The 20613-nt window shown below is 63.2% G+C and overlaps 1 protein-coding gene and 1 long non-coding RNA gene across 3 annotated transcripts in view; one reads left to right on the forward strand and one right to left on the reverse strand.

Moving 5' to 3' along the window:
- The window catches only part of JPH3 (junctophilin 3), a 64619-nt gene that overhangs the window by 40756 nt on the left and 3250 nt on the right, over nt 1-20613 (forward strand). Inside the window, exons 3-4 of the mRNA XM_017677728.3 lie at nt 18138-18262; nt 19697-20595. Coding sequence (XP_017533217.3) covers nt 18138-18262; nt 19697-20595 — 1024 coding nt within the window. The remainder of the gene's footprint in view (nt 1-18137; nt 18263-19696; nt 20596-20613) is intronic.
- Nucleotides 5674-11872, reverse strand: LOC140847064 (uncharacterized). Of its 2 annotated transcripts, XR_012126687.1 has the most exons (4): nt 10604-11872; nt 10210-10323; nt 7391-7534; nt 5674-6933 (listed from the first exon to the last, which is right to left on the reverse strand). It is a non-coding gene; the product is annotated as an uncharacterized lncRNA (long non-coding RNA). The 2 variants fall into 2 exon arrangements; XR_012126686.1 differs by having other exon boundaries at nt 7391-10323.

The raw sequence follows: 20613 nt of genomic DNA on the forward strand, positions 1-20613 counted from the left end.
GCTTCGCAGCCCCAGGACAGCCCTCCGGGCCTGGGCTCCCGGCACCCCCTGGTGGACATCCCGCTCGCTGCCTACCCCCCAGGCAGCTCTCGGCACTCTTGTGTCCCGTCCACTTGCAGGGCCTTTCCTTGGATCCAGCCTGGAGACCTCCTGCGCACCCCTCCCGACATGCCTCTGTGAACCCATCCCAACTCCAAGAGGGGGTGGCGGCTCCCTGTCTGTGACCCCGGTGCCCTTTACTCTCCCCTCTGTGTTTGGCATCCGTCTTGTGCCAGGGAAGGGTCTGTTAACATACTGGGCTTGTGAGCACCCCTAAGTAAGGACAGTTTCCTTCTCAGTGCCCAGCAGGTACAGGAAAGGGGGGGAGTGTTGGAGATCTTTCTAGCACAGACGCCCACATCAGGAGCGGGTGCCGTGGGCTCAGGGGCTCGGCCAGAGCTTCCCTGAGCCCCGGTGTTCCCATCTGGACATCAGGCACAATGAGCGACACCCACCCTGGCCCCAGGGCAGCACCGGGAAGCCCTCAGGGATTGCAACAGCCAGCAGGGTCCCGTTCTCACCGTGGCACCCTCCAGGCCGGCGGGACCAGCAGCGCGCTTGCTGAAGAGCACCCGTAGCAGGGGGCTCCCCAGCCGCGCTCCAAGCCCTCTCACTGGCGCAGTGCTGTTCCCTGGGGTCCGATTATGGTTCCAGCCAGCCCGAGGGGACCGCGGGTGTGCACTGGTCACCCGGTGACTCCAGCAGGGACTTGTGAGAAATCCCTGCCCGAGTCTGGCTCTGGGAAGAATTGTCACCACAGACAAGCTGCTCCTTGTGGCCAAGCACCTGAAGGGTGTGGCCGCCCAGCCTCCTGTTACCCAGAGAGCGACCCACGTGGCCTGGGCCGCCGAGGCTGCTGTAGCCCGGGGTGTCCCTCAGTCTAGGAGGTGACCTCCGTCTGCGCCAGCCCTGTACGCCTGGGTGGCTTGTGCTGCCCCCTCCCGCTGCCCCGGAGAACGGAGCTGCCAACACAACCCGCCGGCGAGGCCACCAGACCCACCCCAGATGGCCCTGCTCGGCTCCGGGGGCAGGGCTGTCGCTCCGCTGGGCCTCTTCCCCTGTCCAGAGACCGGGCTCGCTTTCTACTTTAGTTTTAAATGCTGTTTCCTCTTTCCCGTAAACAATCCTAACCGTTCCTGGAGGGACAGTCACCGTGTTGGCCAGCACTGGTCAGTGCCTGGCATCTGCCCTGTGGGGGCCATCGGCGATGGGGTTCGCTGCAAGCCAGGGGGGCCCCGATAGTGGGTCTCTCAGGACCGCCAGCAGCTGTGCCCTGACTGCGAGCATCCCTCCCGGTGTTGGCCAGCCAGGCAGGTGCTGCCGGGCCTGCAGCAGGCAGGGGCCTCACAGGACCCTCAGGGTGGCACAGGAACTCTGTGGGAACAGCTGCTTCCCTGCCCCAGTCCTCCTCTGGCTCCGGGCACACCCCCACCCTTGCCCAGAGGTTAGCTGACAAAGCATAACAGACGGGGGCTCAGACAGCACACGGTGCTCACCCTTCGGGAGGCCAAGGCCAGTGAGTACGGCCAGAGCCCCCCCACCCCACCTCGATCACGGAGCCCTCCTGCGGCCTGCCCTCAGGGTGCTCAGGGGGCGCTCTGCCCATCTTAGAAGGCCACTCAGCCCGTTGCATCAGGGTCCCACCAGCAGGACCTCATGACCTGAACTACCCCCTAAAAAGCCTTAGCTCCAAATACAGCTACATTTGGGGGTTAGGGCCTCACATGAATTTGAAGGGCAGGGGACACAGTTCATACTGTCCTGTTCACACGCCGTGTCTGGAAGAGGCAGTCCTAGGAGGAAGGGCAGAGGCCCCAGGGGTGGGTGGGGAGCGACTCCTCATGTCAAGGGGTGGGGATTTCTGTTTGGGGTGGTGGGACAGGGTTTGAAATGAGCCTGGTGGTCATTGTAAAACACTGGATGTCATCGATGCCATGGAGTCGCACACTTAGGGTCAGCGAGGCAGGTTTTACTTCATGTGTGTCTACCACACTAGAAAGGCCAAGGCAGCCTGAACCAAGGAGCTGGCGGGCGCCCTGCTGGCACCCCTCCAGGGCAGGCCCTGCTATGCTCACAGCCCTGGGGGCAGCAGCCACTGTGCCCCCCTCCACGAGGCCGTGGGACCCAGCTTGTTACCACCGCCTGCTCGGGGCCACCCATCCTCTGGTGCCCAGGCCTGTTTGTTACCTGTCATCTCGGGCTTACTGCAAACCTGGCACCCTGGAGATGCCTGGCAGATGCTGCTCTAGGTGGGGGCAGTGCAGAAAGTAGAGGTGACTGCCTGAGGTCACAGAGCCACTGACCAGCCCGGCCAGATTTGAGCCCCAAAGGCAGTGCGTGGGGTGGAGAATTTCTTCTCTGCCTTCTGGGGTCAGCTCAGCTCTACTGGGACGAGGATTCTCTGTCTCTCTGTGACCAGCTGTCCCTCTGTCTCTGCCTGCCTCGATGTCTCTCACAGTCTCTGTCTCTCTCTGTGTGTCTCAGTCTCCACCTGTGGATTCTGGCAGGGATCTAGGGAACAAGGGAGGGCGTCCAGGTGGCCCCACTCAGGCTCTGGTGGGCTGGGAGGAGGGCTGGGGGCTGGGGGCAGCCAGCTGTGCTTCCTGACTGCAGCCCTCCGTGCCACTCGCTTGGACGGGCCACGGGCTCTCTGAGGGGCTGAGCCCCAGCCAGTCCACCCCAATCCCTCCCTTTCTAAGCACCCGCCTGCCTCACCAGCCCAGCTGCGGCCTGCCTGGCTGGTGCCAGCACAGCAGTCACACGAGGTCCTGATTGCCGGCGGGCACCGCGTGGCTGTGACCTGGGACAGCCGCCCCGCGCTGGAGTCGGGGATGCTGCCCATAGTGGCTGCCAAGGGCTCTGGGCTGAGAAGGATGCCGAGGCCAATGTGGGCTCCGGGGAGCACCTGGGTGGGCCGGAGATGCCAGCAGAGGGTCCGTGGGGGTGCGGCACCCCTCAGCTGTCTGGGGAGGGTGAAGGGAAGCGGATGGACGCTGGCCTGTCAACTGCGTTTCTCTGCAGTGAGCTGCTCGCTGTCTCCGGCCAAGTGCATAGCTTTTTCTTTCTTTCCAAATACCTATTGTAGTAAAATACACATAACACAAATTATACCATTTTAACCATTTCTAAGCATACAGGTCACAATATACTTACAGTGTTAAGTAGGTTCACGTGGTTGTGCGGCCACCACCGTCTCCAGAACTTTCCACTTTGTAAAGCGGACCCTCTGTCCTCACTGAACACCCTCCCCACCCGGGCCCCCACCGCACCACTGTCTGCTTGGGCTTGGCACCTTAGGGGTGAGCGGACTCCACAGTATTCGCCCTTTGGGACCGGCTTGGTTCCTCCAGGTCCTGTCCTTAGGGTTTGGGCATGTCAGCATTTCCTTCCTTTATAAGGCTGGACAGTGGATAATGTTCCATTGTATGGACGGACCACATTTTATCCTCCTCCCGTCCATCGACGGGCACTTGGCTACTTCTGCCATGCGGCTGCTCCAAGTAATGCTGTTGGGGGCACGTGTGCACTTCTGTCTCGGAGACCCTGTTCCTTGGGGTGTGTACGCAGAAGGGGGATTTCTGGATCATATGTTTAAGTTTTGAGGACTCGCCAGACTGTTTTACGGCAGCTGCACCATTTTGTTTTCCCGCCAGCCGTGCCCTGGGCCCCACTGTCCCCACACCCTCACCGACACTGGTTTCTGCCTTTTGATAGATCCTAATGGTGTGCGCCGGCCCCATTCCCTGCAGCTTCTAGGTTTCCCGTCTCAGCAGAAGGCACCACATGGACCAAGTGGGCACCAGAGGCCCGGGCTCCCCCCCAGCCATACTGCTCCCAGTGTCCTCGGAGCCCCCCCCCGGGCCACCTCCTCCCTAAGTCCCTCCACCCCCGAGCCTCCCTCCCCACTGCGACCTCCCCCTCCCTGGGGACCCCCTCCTCCCACGCCCCCTGCCCCCTGAGTCCCAGGCCCCCCTTGCCAGGAGCAGGGGGCAGCCATCCCCAGGTCTCCCGATCTCCTCTCTCAGCCCCCACTCACGCTCCTGGACAGGCAGCGGAATCAGGTTCCCAAAGGGCGGGCTTCCTGTTGTGCCAGCTTAGAGCCTTCAGCCCCCCAGGGGGAGTCCCAGAGCCCTGCCCACTGCCCTCGCCACCTTGCTTGCCCTTGCGGACCCCTCCCCGGGCTGCGTGAGGTGTCCCTTGTCAGATACGCCACTGCCCGTCCCTCCTGGTCTGTGGAGGTGGTGCTGTGTCCCCCGGAGCTCCCACAGCGGGTGCCAGTCAGCCCTGGCAGGGTGAGCCACCCCTGCCCCCGTCCTGGGCCTCCCGTCCCCACTGGGCCTCCACTCCCTGCTCCAAAACCCGGCCCGGGCCGACCCTCTCTGTGCCTCGGTTTCCTGTCTGCAGAGGAGCTAATGTCAGGTCTGTCCCCAGGTGGGGTGGAGGCCAAAGAGCAGGACAGGCGGGTGCTGCGTTCTGAGCCCTCAGCAGGGGACGCTGTCGTGTCCACATTTCCTGAGACTGTTCCGACCCCCGCGCCCCTCCGGGGAAAGCGCCCTGTGGGCTGGTGGGGGGCGGGGGTGAACCTTTGCCCAGGAGCCTTTGACGCCGTCTTGGGTGGATGGAGATGGGGCAGGGAGCCGATCTCCTGGAATGGAGGCTGGGTAAGAGAGCCGCTCCCGGCACTCGTCCGGGGCAGCCAGGCCCCCCCCCTTCTGCCCAGAACCCCAAAACGCCAGTGACGGTTCGCTCACCCTCCAGGCAGAAGCAGGCGCCTCTTTGGGCCATTTCTCCCACGTCCTGGGGAGGGAACCGCACCCGCCGAGGAGGTCCTGTGCTCCTGTGGGTTGCCCACGTGGCCTCTCCGAGCCTCACCTCCTGTGTGCCATGCGCCCTCCCAGAGGCCCTGGGGTGAGTCTGCTTCTCGCCTTTCCCAGCTCTGGCGGCGCCCCCATCCTTGGCTGGTGTCCCCTCGCTCACCTTCCAAGCCCGCCGAGCAGGGTCACGTGTCTTGCTCTCGCTGACCCTCCCGCCTCCCTCTTACAAGGACTTGTGCCAATGTTGAGCCCACCTGGATCTTCCAGAAGAATCTCCCATCTCAAGGCCCCTGACTAAGCCACCTCTGCAAAGTCCATTTTCTGTGTGAGGCGACATCCGAGGCTCCAGGGTCAGGAACATGCTCGGGGGCCATTACTGTCGGCCGTGCCATCCCCCGCCTGCCGCTTGAATCAGGGAAAACAGCAGACTCGGAGGGCTGGGCCTCGGGGGTCGGGCTAGGCACCCCGACTGTGGTGAGAGCCGGGAGTCAGGGGAGGGAAGGGGCCAGGAGGACGTGCCCACTCGTGGGGCACCTGCAGGGCCAGCGCCAGAGTCCCGGCCGGCTCCTGTGGGGCGATCACATCTGCACTGGCGCTGGCGTGGGAATGAGGCTGGGCGTTGCCCCCATCTGAGTGCAGCCCAGCCCCGGGGCAGGGCGGGGCCCAAGCCTTTACCAGCAGTGGGCGCCCGGGATGGTTCCCAGGCCTGCTCAGCTCCGGTCCATTGAGCCCACATGCTCTCCAGGAAGCGTGGCACGTGAGACTCTCACAAAGTGATTTGTAAATAACACTGCAGAACAATTGCTTTCTGTGACCTACACATTTTATTTTCTGCATTTAAAGCCATCCTAAAGCAGCTCCCTACCCGGCTTACCACTGACACAGAGACATTCCGGGCCCCGGCTTGGAGCTCCGGCTACCCGTCCTTCTCTGTATCTGGGTCCCAGCTGGGAGAGGCCGGTGGCTGCTGCAGGGCGCCTGCCCCACCTGCTGGCCTGCTCCAGCAGCCCCTCCCTGCACACCGAGGTCAGCTATCTGTGAGCGCCTCTCCCACTCTGGGCACTCCTGGCAGTGGGAACCCACGCTGACCTCAGGGCCCCCCCACAGCACAGGCCCCCCTCCCTCGGCGTGGGGAGGGGTGGTGCAGGCAGGCATTGTCTGTGGGGAGAGGGGACAGCCTGCCCCCTGCCCTTCCACAGAGAGGTCAGTTGGAGCCTCCTTCCCCAGGGTGGGTGCTGGGCGCCCAGCTGGGACCCCTTAGCGGCAGCTGCCTAGACCTGCCCTGTTATTCCAGGGGCTGCCTGTCGCTGAAGCCCTTCCCCCGGCCGGCTGGTCAGTGCCTCATGAAAGACCCCCAGAGGCTCTGGTTCTCGCCCACGAGCCAGGTCCTGAGCTGGGGGCTGTGGCGTGAAGTCCCGGTGGAGACCGCACACCCAGCCCCTTTCCGGCCCATGGACTCTATGGTGGGCCCTGCTGAGCAGTCTGTGCCTGTGATAACGGCTCCGGGAGGGTCCCTGATCGCCAGCTGATGGGCCGTGGGGGTGTCCTGTGAGCCCCCTGGCCTTGCAGTGTCAGCCCCATGTCACCCCTTCCTGGGGCTCCAGGCCCACACTGACTAACCCTCAGGGCCAGGGGGCTGGGAAGCAAGGGGCAGGAGGTGGAGGGGTGAGCTGGACCTACAGCGCAGCCAGCCCAGGAACTGTCACCTTCCTCCTGGCCCACCCTGAGCCCAGCTTCTGCCACGTCCCCACCAAGCCCTGGCAGACCAAATCCATGTCTCCTCCACTTGACAAGGCCCTTTGAACCAGGCGGCCTGCTCCAGGCCCAAGCTGCCCTACAGGGCACCCACCACAGCAGCGCCGCAGGCCAGAGGCCTAACAGCAGCACCCTTAGCCTCCAGCTCTGGCCCCGAGTCTGAGATCTGTGAAGCAGGGCCGCATGCCACAAGAGGCTCTGGGGGGGTGCCCCTCCTGCCTCTCCCAGCTCCCAGGGCCAGTGTCCTTGGCTCGTGGCCGTGTCCCTCCAGCCTCTGCCTCCGTGGTCACAGGGCCCCTCTGTCTCTGCTCTCCCTCTGCATCCTCTGAGAATGACACATGTGACAGCATTAGAGCCCACCTGGGTACCCAGATGGTCTCACATCTCAAGATCCTTAACATAATCACGCCTGCAAAGTCCTTCCCTGGGCTTGAGTAGGTGGGGGAGCTGAGCATCAGGCCCTCTCTGTTGGAGGGACAGTGACAGTGCAGCTGGCCTGTCATGCCCATCCAGCATCCCTCACAGCAGATGACTGGGAGAGAATCATCCGTCTGGGAGAGCAAGGGAGGTGGCTGAGGCACCACCATGCTCGGGACACATCAGGGCCTGTCCCCTCCTGTGGCCCCAGGCTGCTGGCGGCTAGACTGTCCGTCTCCAGGGCCCCTGCTGGTAGCCTCTGGGCCACCGGAGACCCGCCCTTCCAGACCACAGAGCCGGACTCCGGGCCATCTCCCACCTTCCCCACCACCAGAGCAGGAAGGGCCCTCCCCAGCACGGCTCACCCAGGCCCTGGACCCAGTCTCCGGGGAGCTCAAGGCACTTTGCAGACATCTCACTGATCCTCACCGAGGCCCCAGGTACGCAGGCTCACGCAGCTCGGCCTTCACAGAAGTGAAGACGAGTGCGGACATCTCTCCCAGCTTCTCCTGTTGGACAAGAAAGCATCACATGCTGCTGGCGTCTCCTGCCTCCCGCCGGGGGGGGGGGCTGAGGTCTGGGGCTGCGCAGGCAGGGTGGCGGTCACTCTGGCAGGAATCGGCTACCCATGGGGGTGGGGGTGGCCTGGCCCACCTGCAGGAAACGCAGGCATATTAGCAGCAAGGCATTTGGGGTTCAGGGTACCCGCCTGCCAGTGGGGTGACAGGGCAAGGCGGAGAGCCCAGACTGGGCACTTCTGCAGGCCTGACTTGGGAGGGCTGAGGAAGGAGCCAGAGCTCGTGCCCAGAACAGTGCTCTCAGACCTGGGTTCGACCCAGGGCTCCTGCCTTGGCTGCGTGCCTGTCACCCCCAGGCCTCGGCAGCCTCTTCTGTAGAGAGGGGCGATGTAGCACCAGGCACCTGGACGGTGGTGGGCATGGCGTGCAGGGCACCTCCATCCTTGTTGCCTGCCCTGTTCCAGGCCTGGCTTCCAGAGGTTGCTGGACCAGGTGGCATGATTGGCAAGAGTTGCCTGGCCCAGGAGGGGAGGCCAAGTGGGCTCCCGGCAGAGGAAAGGGCAGGAAGGTTGGAAGCAGCTTGCAGCATGTGGCACATCTCCTGAGCCTGGTCCTGTTGCAGGGCCTGTGTGGGCTGACTCCCTGGACGCTCCCCATTTCATGTCTAGATACCAGATCAGCTTGGCCAGCCCAGTGCCTCATCCAGAGGCCAGAACTGCTCCTTTAATGGTCATAACCCCCGCAGATGGAGTTGGGAGGTGGGGAGCGTCCAGAGCAGGCCAGGGGCAGAGCACTGCCCACCCCGCTGCCCGCAGCGGGTCCTAGAAGCCCGAGACCTCACAGATTGGCTGTGCACTGCTGCCCCGCAGCAGGGATGGTGGCTCGGGGGGTCTGCCAGACGATGGCACCTCTCTCTAAGGCCATTGTCCGCATTTATCCCATAACAGACCCCAGGAGAAGCAAGCCAGGGTGGGACATCCACAGGGTGAGCCTGCGAAGGCCGTGCCCACCAGGCCTGGCAGCTCGGGCCCTGCCTGTCAGCCGTGCTGCCACGGAGTCCCGGGGCCCAGCCTGGTTTGGCTGATGGTGCTGTGCGAATGGCACTGTGCTGGTCCCGGGATCCTGGGTGGGCCCAGCAGGGTCCTGCCCTGGGATCGGCCCCTTCTCACCACACGCCGTCCCTCTGCGGCCTCCCTTTGGCCCCCATTCCGTGGCTTGGCTGGTGCTGTTCCGTCCTCCTGTCCATGCGCTCATTCATCGGACCGTGTCTCCCGAGAGCACGCTGCCCACCTGGCACCGCCGGGAGGAGGCCAGAGGCCCTGCCCGAGGAGCTGGCAAATGGGCAGGCCTAGCAGGTCACCGCATGCCCGGGAGCCGCCCTGTGCCAGCCACTGTCTTGGTGCCAGGGATCGGGCTCTTTGTCTCATCACGGGCATAGGGGTACACACTGGGACAGAAGCCCTGGGGCTCCCAGAGCCTCTGGGGGCTTGGGGGAGGCTTCCAGGAGAAGGGGCACCGCTCAGAGATCGGGACCAGTGCGTATTGACCCTGGCCTCCCTGGGACAGGAAGCCGCACAGCCTCCCCCAGAGCAGGGCAGGGATGGTAACCAGGGTGGGCTTCTCGGGCATGAGGGCAGTGCAGCCACCGGGGCCAGGAGGGCCCTGCACTTGGGCTTTAACACAGTGTCACCATCCTGAAATTCCCTCATTGCAGCTCTGAATCTGTGTGTGTGCACATGGTGTGTGTGTGTGTGTGAGAGAGAGAGAGAGAGAGAAAGAGAGAGAGAGAGCAGTCTCGGGGGCAACAGGCCAACCTGGGCCCCTCGGCCCACTTGGGACGGGCCCTTGGCACCCCTAGCCTCCCTTCACCACCCACAACGGCGACTGGGTCGGGTGGGTGAGGGAGCCCGTGTCTCCCAGCACTGCCGCCTGCCCCCGGCCCCCGGGATGAGGTGGTGCTACTACATCTCGTGCCGGTGCCCTCCCTGCGGCCCACCCCACGCTGGGTGTTACCGCGTAGAGGTTCCTGGGCAGCACGGCCCTTCTTCCCTGACCTGCAGAGCCGGTGTGTCCTGGGCCAGTCCAGATGTGGACTGACTGCTTCCTTTTTTAACTGAATATGACAGTTATTTCAAAGATCAGGCAGGGCATTAAGTTGGCACAGCACAGAGGACACAGACCTGAGCTTCCCGACAGGTGTTAGGAAGCAAGAGTGTCCGACAGTCCCCTGACCTGGTGCCAGGCCCCCGCGCCCACCGCCGCCCAGAGCAGACAGCCTTTCTCCTGCCCTGCCACCAGGTCCACGGCAGCCTCACGCTGAGTCCGGTGCCCATGTCACTGTCCCTGCTCAGCACATCACAGGGGCATAGTATCAGCTCATGTGATCACACAAGTGTGGCCCAGGATGTGAGAAGAGAGGCCACACGCACATCACGGGCACTACGGCGTCATCTGTATCCTACTGTGCCCAGTTCATGAATTAAACTGCCACCCGCGGGCACGTGCTGATAGGGACACAGTGGTTCCAGCATCCGCTGGGGGCCTTGGAAGGCCTTCCCCGTGGGTTCGGGGGGCCACTGTGTCCCATCACAAGGACGGTACCGGGCTCAGTAGGGCTCATCTCGCGTTCAGGTGCGCAGGCTGCACCCGGGCCCCTGGCCGCCTACCTGTTGGTCCAGGCGCACAGACTCCAGCCGAGCCGGCCACACACAGGCTGCCGTCTCCCCACCTGCTTGATGGGTGTGTAGGTTGCTTTTCCTGGTCTGTGTGGGTTTGGGGGTCTGAGGAGACAGGGATAAGGGGAGCAGGTCTAAACATAGACGCCAGCCTAGGGGGGCGGTGGCGGGAAGGAGGCCGAGCTGGTGCTGGAAAATCAGCTCTTTAGAAAACTTGGGTGTCTCCTGAGCAGGAGCCTGTGGGCTGCCATGGCAACTGAGGCCGCCCCCTCCACTACCCCACCCTCACCGCCCCCTCCCAGAAACCAGAAGGCGGGCCTGACAGGGCTTCTCTGGGTTTCACGCTGGAAACGGGGAACCACCAGGGGTGCTGCATGCAGGGCACCTCCAGAGGCCGCGGCATTCCCGCCTGCGAGATGGGGCGAGGGCAGTGGCCGCCTCGGGCTTCCGTGACGACGCCCCCTGCAGATGGACCAGCGAAGCCGGCCTCGCTCTCAGTACTGGACAGCAAACCGCAGCTGTGAGGGGGGATGCGGTGTTTCACCTGTCGGCCTGGGAAAGATAAAAGAAAAAATTGGTGACCCGCCAGGTCGGAGAGGATGTGGGGAAATGGGTAACGGCACTTCTGGAAATGTTCCCTGAGGACAGATTTGTGCACGAAATGTCACACGGACCAGGCTCTCACTGGGCCGTGAATGTAAAAGCAGAAAGTGGAGAACAGCCCACGGGGCCATCACGGGGCAGGCTCCATGTATTTTGGCACAAAATCCATTGAAAAGAACAAGACAGCTGTTTGCTGATGCGGAACAAGCTCCAAGATGCAGTTTTGGGTTAAAAACAAAGGCAGGAGGCAGAGTAAGTAATATTAGTGTCCAGAGCGCCAGCGTGTGAGCGTGAGCGAGCCAGCACCTGTCTGTGCAGCAGCAACGTACGGGCACTGAAATCATCAGACGTTCCTTAGCGAATGCGTGGGAGACGTCCGCGACGTACTCATGGCACGAACAGGAAAGCCGTAGCGCGTGGCCCCGTGCACATTCCAAGGGCAGAATGTGAGCGCCTCTAAGTCCACAAAGAGCTGAAAGAGGCCCAGAAGAAAGGAGGGTAGGGATCGGAGGGACCTCGGCTGGCGGGGAGAGGATGGAAGGGGAAATTTATTCATCCTCCCCGTTGTTCATCTAAAAGACCCATATTTGCTTTTGTGTATTTTTAAAAAGAAAATACCCAGCCACACCAGGCTGGCTGCGAAGGTCTTAAGCCATGGTCCAGGATCATCCCCGCCACCCAGCTTCTGTCCCCCGGCTCGCGGGGCACTGCCGCCTCGCCCAGTTCTGACGTGCCGCCGGTCCCCTGCCCCAGGCCTCCCTGGGCTCTCCTCCTCCTCCTCCGGCCGGTCCCTGCTCGCTTCTCAGGCCCGGGGGCCCCGTGTCCACCCACAGAGCACTGGGTGCTCGCTGCCCCGTGGTTCTGTGGGGACCAGCCTCGCGCTCACTCTGGCAGGAGCTGCCCCCTGCTCTGGGCCCTGGTGCGAGCTCGTGCGAGGAGGTGACTGAGCGCAGCACACCAGGCCTGCTCCCAGGACGCTGGGGGCCTGCAGTGATGGGCAGTAGGGGGGTGCTTCTGCATCTGGGCCAAGGTTTTTACGCCCACCTTGTCTTCGGTTTTGTTCAAGGAGAGTGGTTTTCTAGAGTTTTGTCTGTTTTTACAGCAAAGAGTTTCTTTTAACTCAAAACAGAGCCCTGGGCAGCAGGGGTCAGCTCTGCCCAGAGCTCTACTGGCCCTGCTGTGGGGGTGGGGGGGGTCTGCTCCCTCTCAGCTCAGGTGGTCGGGGAGAAATCTTAGCCGAGTCAGGTGGGGGCAGCAGGGAGGAGCCCGGGGGAGGAACGCGCCGCATCCTCGGGAAGGGGCAGGAGGCCTGGCAGCAGCAGGCCCCCCCCACCAGCGCGCAAGGAGCCAGAAGGCAGCTGCACCAACTCTCCGGGCGGCTCCCCTCCCCAGGTGGGGGAACAGGCTACCCGGGCCCCCATGGTAGAGGATGAAGGGCCAGACCACGAGCCCAGACTCTCACTGCGAGTCCAGAGCGCTCTCAGCCCATCTCCAGCTTCCTCCCAGGGAGGACCCTCTCGCCAGCACCCCAGAGTCATGGCGGGTGGGACCCCGGACTCAGACTAAGCCTGGCCTTTCCAGAGCTGAGTTTCTGCACCCGGGCAGGGCCGGGGAACCCGCATCTCTGACCCGCTCCCAGGCCGTGTGTTGGTGGGGCCCTGAGGAGTGAGACTGGCTACTCTCCCCACAAAACACTCAGGCATCCTTCTGTTGAGGCCACTGGCTCCCCACCAGTATCCCCCCCACCTTTCCCCACCAGTCCTGACCCCATTCTTCTCCCAGCCTGGCCCGGAGAGGGTCACCCTGCTCCGTTTCAGAGCAGCAGACTCTGGTGAGGAAGCCACGCACAGGCTGGCCCAAGCTGCACCACCATACGAAACAGATCCGGGCAGCCGGGAGGCCGGGGGAGGAGGTGGCCCCCCGGCAGGCTGTCCTAGCTCCCCACTCGGGGCCTGGAGGTGAGGCTCCGGGCCCGAGGAGATGGGGGCACAGGGCAAGCTGGGGTTCCATCTGCAGAACAGGAGCAGCACTGACTCCCAGTTTGCTGGTTGACCCTGGGCTGCCTGGCTTGGGCACCCCAAAGCCAGGAGACTGTCTGCCGCCGTCCCTGGGAGGGGCTGCCCGGTGAGTTGGCAGCTGGCAGGCCTGCGTCCCCACTGGCCTGTGCTCCCAGCACCGCTCAGAGGCCTCGGCGACCGCAGCCAGAGGCTGGGCCATTTCCCTGTCCTTGTGTCCTGGGAGCCTGGCTTGCTTTGGGGGTAAAGGGGGAGGCTTTCTTCTCTCGCCCTGGAATTAGTTCAGTCTGAGCAACCCTGAGCCAGCAGGCCAGTGGGACTGCGTGAACCAAAACCCAGGAGGGTCCCCGAGCTTTACGATGGCCCAGGAGCTGGGGACACTGCAGGCACAGGGCACTTTCACAGCATCACCGTGGTAGTCAGCTCGGCTGCATAGCAGCGCCATGGATGACGACTAAGGGGCGGATCTGTCCTCAGTCTGGGGCCGGATGTCCCAGCCCCCAAGGCGGCTGGACAGCTGCCTCCCGTGGTCTCTTCCGTTGGCGTGCGGACGGCCGCCTTCTCCCAAGTCCTCATGGTCGTCCTGGTCTATTTCTTGTAGGGACATGTGTCACTGGGTCAGGGCCACCCATGTGACCTCACTTTAACTTGTCCCAATAAGGTCATGTTCACAGGTAGCAGGAGTCGGACTCTAACATGCCCATTTGGGGACATAATTCAGCCTGTAACACACACACATAGCTTTTGTGGTGCTCAAAGATCTTCCCAGGACTGAGAGGCGCCACACTCTCAAGACAGGGAGCAAAGTCCAGCCTGCCCCTCGGGGCTGCCAGGGCCCGAGCCCCCGGGCGCCATGCTGGCGTGGCCCTCTGTCTTCCCATCTGTGCAGCGGGCCGTGTGGGGTTCCACCCTGCTGGTGCTTGCTGTAGAGCCTGCCTGGGTCCCACCCCGTCCCTGCTCTCGTCCACGGCCAACAAGTGTGGACAGGAAGAGCCGTGGGCTGGGTGCAGAAGATCCTGCACCTGGGACCTGGCAAGCTGGTCGAGGGGGCCACATGTAGGCACTGGAGCGGCTGCATTCAGTGACTTCAGGGCTCTCCTTAAAATGTGGAGTCTGCATTGTCCCCTGAGCTGCCCTTTGCCACTTTTTGGGGACCCCAAACAAGCCTCTAGGCCTCAAAGTTCCTCACCTGCAAAATGGGGCCTCACTGACCTTGTGCAGTCTTGGGGGTGCAGTGGAGTGAGACGAGATGCCTAAGAGAAGAGCTGGGAGGCCCCCAGGCCTGAGGACAGTGTGTGGCTCATGCTGCCAGGAAGGGGCCCCCTCTGGGTGGCTCGTTTTCTACTTGCTTGAAGCCAACTAGCTGGGTTTTAGCAGGACGCTGGGTGAAATGCTATGTTCCATAAAGCCTGCGTTGAGTTCTCACTCATGTGAGCAGGCTGCCCTGCCATCCCCTTGCTGCTTTGCTGTCCCCAGCCTGCCGTCCCCTCACTACCCCGCTGTCACATTGTGCCCCACCATCCCCTCACTGCCCTGCTGTCCTTGTGGCCCCAGTTGGAGGGCCCGTGCCCACCTGAGCCTGGCTGTGAGCCAAGCCCTGAGTGTCATTTAAAAATTAACCTTTGCAGTGTGTTGGGAGGTTTTCTTCTCTATTAAACACACTCATCTTGACTTAATTGTATTTTAGGGCTGGCACAACAAATTCTTTTTATGTATGTGTGAACATATATAGACAAATACATGTATGATGTTGGTGGGTTACCATTTGTGGTATTTTTACTAAGCAAAGATGTGGAAGCCAAACAGTAGCCCCACAGGGCGCTTCCCATCCGTGCCGCATGTGCGAGGGGCGCCGCCGAGGGTGGGTGCTGCCGGACTGTCAGGGCCCCCGTCCACGGGATCTTGGGTGGAACCACTTGCCAGCCACCGGCACGCTGGCTTCAAGGACAACGCCCGTCCTCGACCTTTCCCAACCTCCTGTCCTCGAAGCCACCCTGCTCGCCAGGTTCAGAGAGCCTCTGTGCCCCTCGTCTGACTGTCCGGCGCTTGCTGTCTCTGTGCCTGGCTCACTGTCCCTATAATGTGTTTACTGTCTGGATTCCATCATCCAACTGTGAGCACAGCATGTGTCCCCAAGGTCGGCCCATCCCAACCGACATGGCTTTGGGGATGCTGTCTGGTCAACCACGCCGCCTGCTGACCAGGTGCTCAGCCCCCGGGATCAGGAGCAACACAGGGTGGCCCCACCGGTCAGCTGGCCAGGGAAGCCACCCAACTCCACATGGCCTCCGTGTGCGATCAGACCGCGGGACGTGGGAGGCTGAACGTCTGTCATCGCTGTCCTCAGCAGCCCCTGGGGCTGGGGTGAGGAGCCAGTGGAAGGGACTGCAGTGGGGAAGTCTCCGTAGGGGTCACGGAGCAGAACAGGGGAAGCAGAGCATGCTGGGAACCGCTCAATGCCACTGGACCGCCCACTTCAACATGGTCCCTTCTGTTATGTGAATTTCACCCCCTAAACAAATCTTAAGAAGAAGCTGGGCATGAAACGTCTAGAACTGGCCAATTTGAGTAGTAGTGTGGTGGCTGCCCAGGGCTGGTGGGAGGGTGATCAAGGGGCTGGGTTCTTTCTGGGGAGGTGAAATGTTCCAGAATTCACTGTGGTGATGGTCGTGAATGGTGCAGGGGACTGAAAACCACTTTAAATGGTTATTATTAATGAAATGGTAACTCCCACACACACAGAGCACCTGTGGAATATTCTGGAGGGAAGCCCATCACCCCAGCCGAGGAGGGCTGAGCTGAGAAAGCACCCCTCCCCCGGGGTCTGCTCTGCCTGGGTGCCGGGCGCCATAGCACAGCTGAGCCACCCACGCGTGGTGTTTCTCCCTCAGGGTCCCTCTGGCTTTGGGGCACCAGCATGTGGTGAGAGCTGTGGGCCCCTCTGCTTGGCACAAAGGAGAAAGCCACGTTGAGCACTGAGCATTTTGGGGCGCATGGACCCACCCAAAGGCCCCCCATCAGGAGCCCATAGGGGGTGCTTCGGGCCTCTGGGGCTGCGCTGGGATGTCTGTGCTCTCTGTAGGGTTGCTTACCAGGGTCACAGGGGGGACATGGCAGGATGTGGGCGAGGTGGCCTCTGCAGGGCCCCGGGAGCGCCTTTGGCATCTCCCAGTGGTTTCCACACTGGGGAACTGGTTCTGTGGCCCCTGTTCTATCCCACGGGGCCCCAGTGCAGGACACCCTGCCATCAGTCCTTTCACCTCCAGCCCGGAGATGCACTCCTGGTGATGCGACAGTGCCGACGGCCCGCTCTGGTGCAGACACCACCCTGCCAGCCTCCGACCTGCGGCTGGGGAAAGCGTGCATTTTCCATGGATTCACAGCTGTGTCTAAGGACCGGGGCTGGGAGGCACTGGCTTCAGGTTGGGGGAGGTCAGTCTGGGGCTCTGGGCTCTGGGCTGTGGGCTGTGGGCTCTGGGCTGTGGGCTGGGCCGGGCCCGAAGGCTGCTGCAAGAATTTATCAGTCAGTGTATTGTCACTGATAAATTAGTGACTAGGGCTTTATTACTGGCCGTTTCCATGAGGTCCCTGGCTACCTTCTCTTATGATCATAACCACGGCGTTCCCAAGGAATCTAAGCTTGCACTCCCTAGGGACATGGGGCTACGGCAATACTGGGCGCCCCTTCTGATTTCTAGGACATGCACAGGACCAGGTTTGCTCACCTCCGCACACGGTTTCTGTCTCCCGGGTGGCCCCCAGGTGGCCCAGTGGGTGGCAGGAAGTAGGGGCCCCTGGGGACTGGGGGCGGGCGTCCAGGTGGCTTCATCCCTTTGGCGCCACGGTGTGTGTGATGGGCTCTCCCTCACTGGCAGAGTACTGCGAGCAGCGGCCCGGTCACTCCCAAGGAGCGTGGGGTCTCAGGGCCAGCCTGGGGACAAGGGTGCAGGGTACTATGGGTTGTCGTTTTCCTGGTGTTGGGAAGCAGTGCCCTTGCGGCAGGATGCCAGGCAGGTGAGGCACCCAGCCCCTGTTTTACAGAGGGACTCAGCAGGGAGATGCCTAGGTCCCGAATCGGTCCTGGGACCACTGGGTGGGAAGGATCCTCCTGCTGCAAGGTTCTGGGCAGGCTCATCAGGCCCAGCACAGGTCACGTCTGCCCTGATCTGGACTCCTGGCACACATGTGTGCAACGTTTATTGACATGAGAACAAACCCACTTTGACCTCGTCCCCCATGCCAGGCCTGTGCTTAGGGACTTCACGCGCCCCACACACTCGAGGTCACTGCTGCCATTACCTCACACTTTAACTGAAGCACAGAGACCACGCCATCTCCTGTGCCCCACACGGCTCCTCCGTGGAGGGGTCATGGAAGCAACACGGTGCCCCACATGAAGTGCTAGAGGGTGCTGGGCCTCATCTCTGGGCAGAGCCCAGGGGAAACGGACTTGCTCTCTCAGCACCTGGGGCTACAGCAAGTCTCCCAAACTCTCTGAGCCCGTCTCCTCCCCATATGCAGGTCAGTGATACCAGCTCCCAGAAGGCGCCAGGTGATGGCTGAGGCACCAGCCTGGCCCCAGCCGCGGGTGCCCCGCTCGTCCCCCACCCCCACCCCCAGGAACAGGGTCCTGCGTGCACCGCTCACCTGCAACTCCTGCTCCAGGGTCATGCCCCAGGGTGGCAGGGGCCCTTTGCCATGATGAGCAAGGCTGCGTCACCCAGGCCAGGTTGGCCAAACGGAGGCTCATGGGCACCTGGGGGCACCCTCGGTGGCCACCAGGTGGGCAGGCCTGGCAGGGGGCAGGTTCTGAGGACCTCCAGCATGGCCGAGGCCCAGCCTGCTGCCCGGGGAGGCGTGCTGCTCCTCACGCCCTCGGGCTGCTCCTGAGCTGACTGGCCCCACCATCCAGCCTGTGGGCTCCTGCTCAAAAGCCCAACCAGCTGGTCGCTCACTCCATGTGAGTCCAGCTGGGCACAGCTGTCCCCCAAACTTCATTTCTGGGACCAAGTCAACACTGATTAAGCACTACTGGTCCCTGGAAGCTCAGCCATGAGGCACAGGGTCTCGGCCTCGAATGTGGTCAGGACACAGGAGGAACGCCTTCAGCACCCCCTGGGGCTCACCTGGGACACAGGTTCTCCACACAGATGCCCACCCAGACCTGCTGGCTCTCGGGCACGCCTGCCAGCTGTTCGGTGCACAGTCTGCTGAGTGACTGAGACACGGAGGCCTGGTAGCACGATGCCCGGGCTCTGCAGTTCCCGCGGCCCCTAGTGGCTCACACCTGTTTCTCACCAGGACATCCCACTCCCGGGCCAAGGCCGAGGCAGCCCTTGCAGCAGCCCAGAAGGCCCAGGAGGAAGCACGTATTGCCAGGATCACTGCCAAAGAGTTCTCCCCCTCCTTCCAGCACAGGGAAAATGGTGAGTCTGGGCCCCACGAGGGGGCCCTGCTGCCCCGCCTCCTCCGTGCACTGATCACGCACGCCTTGACACACGCATCCTCCCATGCATGCTGTAGCGTGCACACATGCCCGTGTGCAGGCTCTCTGCTCTTCCCCCACGTTTTTCTAGAACCTTCTGTGGCCAGGGAGCTGTTCATTACCTGCTCTGTCCAGCAAGGTGGTTCCCAGCTGTGCAGGAACTGTGGCCAGGACGGCTGAGGAGCCTGTCTCGAACCTCACGTAGGCCTGGCTCATACACTCACACGTAAAGAGCCACGTGTGGCCAGCGGTGCCATGCTGGAGGGCACGGCTCCAGAATGAGGCGGCCTCCTGCCCTGCCCTCTGGCAGCAGCTGGAGGAGCAGTTGGCCAGAACCGTGGCCCTCACCTTTCCGACTCTGCCAACAGGGTCACGGCTGTCTGGCCCACTGAACCTCCGCACAGCTCGGGGCCTGTGGGAACTGGCGGGGCTGGGGGGGTGGTCTTGCTGATGCCCTCGGGCCAGGCTTCCCCTCTGGCCTCACTAGAAGCTTCCTCCAGGGTGGGTACGGACCGCGCCCCTCCTGCCCCCAGCCCCAGCCTTCAGGGCAGCAGAGGGAGGGAGGCCAGGCCTGCTTCTGGGAGGCAGGGGGACCTGAGTGGCCCTGGAAAACCCAGCACCCAACACAGGAGCTGAAGGCGCCGGGGTCCAGCCACAGACACCCCAGCCCCACCCTGGTTCTCACAGCGGCGCTTCCAGGAATGTCATGTGCTCGGGAACTAATTTTAGCTGAGGATGTCTCCCAGCTGGTGGCGCTGACAGGGCATCACTGCGTGAGCGTGCAGGGTTCGCAGCCTGGCTGGGGCTCAGGTGTGGGCCCTGCCCCGAGGGAGTTCCAGTCGGGCAGGGCAGGGCAGGGCCATGATCCTGGGGTCCTCTGATGGTGTGGGGCTCCAGTCCAGGCTGGAGGAGGGAAGAGCCCACCTGTTCTCTCACACCACCCCAGGCCCCAGAAGGCCCTGGGTGAGGCCGTGTGGGTCACCTGGCAAGAAAGACGCCCCCTTTCATCCCTGGAAGGGGACTGTCGGGGTGGGACCTGAGAAGCCCTGGGGCAGGCCAGCTGTGCCCTCTCACGCTCTCCAAGCCCTGGGCGTCCCTGCAGCTGGGGCTGGGCCCGGAGCTGCTGCCACTGCCTGTCACGACCTGGCCGTCCTCAAAGTACCCATGGCGCGTGGGGGCTGTTGCCCGCTTCCCCCAGCCCTCACCCCCAGTGGTGAGCGGTGAGGGCCCTGGCTGCCCGTGACCGTAGCCTGGGCCCTGTCCCCACACCACCACAGCCTGGTCCTGGGCTCCCACCGTGCTTGGGCAAGATCAGGCCTCAGCACAGAGGGTCTGAGTAACCCAATCTGTGTGTGCTTCCTGCCCCTCCATCAAGGGCTCGAGTACCAGAGGCCAAAGCGTCAGCTCTCCAGCAGTGACATCGAGGGGGTCTCCACCGGGACGCCCCTGCAGCAGGAGAGCCCCGAGCTGTACCGCAAAGGCACCACCCCCTCGGACCTGACCCCCGACGACAGCCCCCTGCAGAGCTTCCCTGCCAGCCCCACAGCCACACCGCCGCCACCCCCTGCCTCGAGGAACAAGGTCGCCCACTTCTCCCGGCAGCTGTCAGTGGACGAGGAACGAGGCGGGGACATCCAGGTGCTCCCGGAGGGCCGAGGAGGGGACTATGTCCTCAACAGCTGGGGCGAGGGGAAGGTCGTGGGCCCCCGGGCCAGCCGCGGCAGTGCCCTCCGTAGCGGCCAGCCCACAGATGACTTCCGCACCCGGGGCTTGGGCCACAAGCCCCCCGGCAACCCCAAGCCCCGGGAGCGGCGGACGGAGTCCCCTCCTACATTCTCCTGGACTGCTCACCACCGGGCCAGCAACCCCAGCTCGGGGGGCACCAAACTGCTGGAGCTGGACGAGGAGAAGCTGAGCAACTACGAGATGGAGATGAAGCCCCTGCTGAGGATGGACGCATACGTGCAGGAGGCGCCCCCCCAGAAAAGGCGTTACAGCAAGGGAGGCGCCTGCCGGGGCCTGGGAGAGGACCACCGCTCCGAGGACCGGGGCTTTGGGGCGCAGAGACCGAGGTCCAAGTCCCACAACAAGGAGAGCTCCAGGCCGGCCCCGTGTGTGGGACCCGCGGTACAGAGACTGGGGAGCCTGCGGCTGGGGGGCAGGGCCGAGCCCCGGCTGCTGCGCTGGGACCTGGCCTTCTCCCCACCCCGGAAGTCCGCGCCCGCGGCACTCGAGTCGGACGAGGAGAGCGGGGACGAGCCCAAGTCCAGCACGGTGAGTGGGCGCAGCTCT

This window comes from Manis javanica, chromosome 17 (assembly GCF_040802235.1).
Source record: "Manis javanica isolate MJ-LG chromosome 17, MJ_LKY, whole genome shotgun sequence".
NCBI lineage: Eukaryota > Metazoa > Chordata > Mammalia > Pholidota > Manidae > Manis > Manis javanica.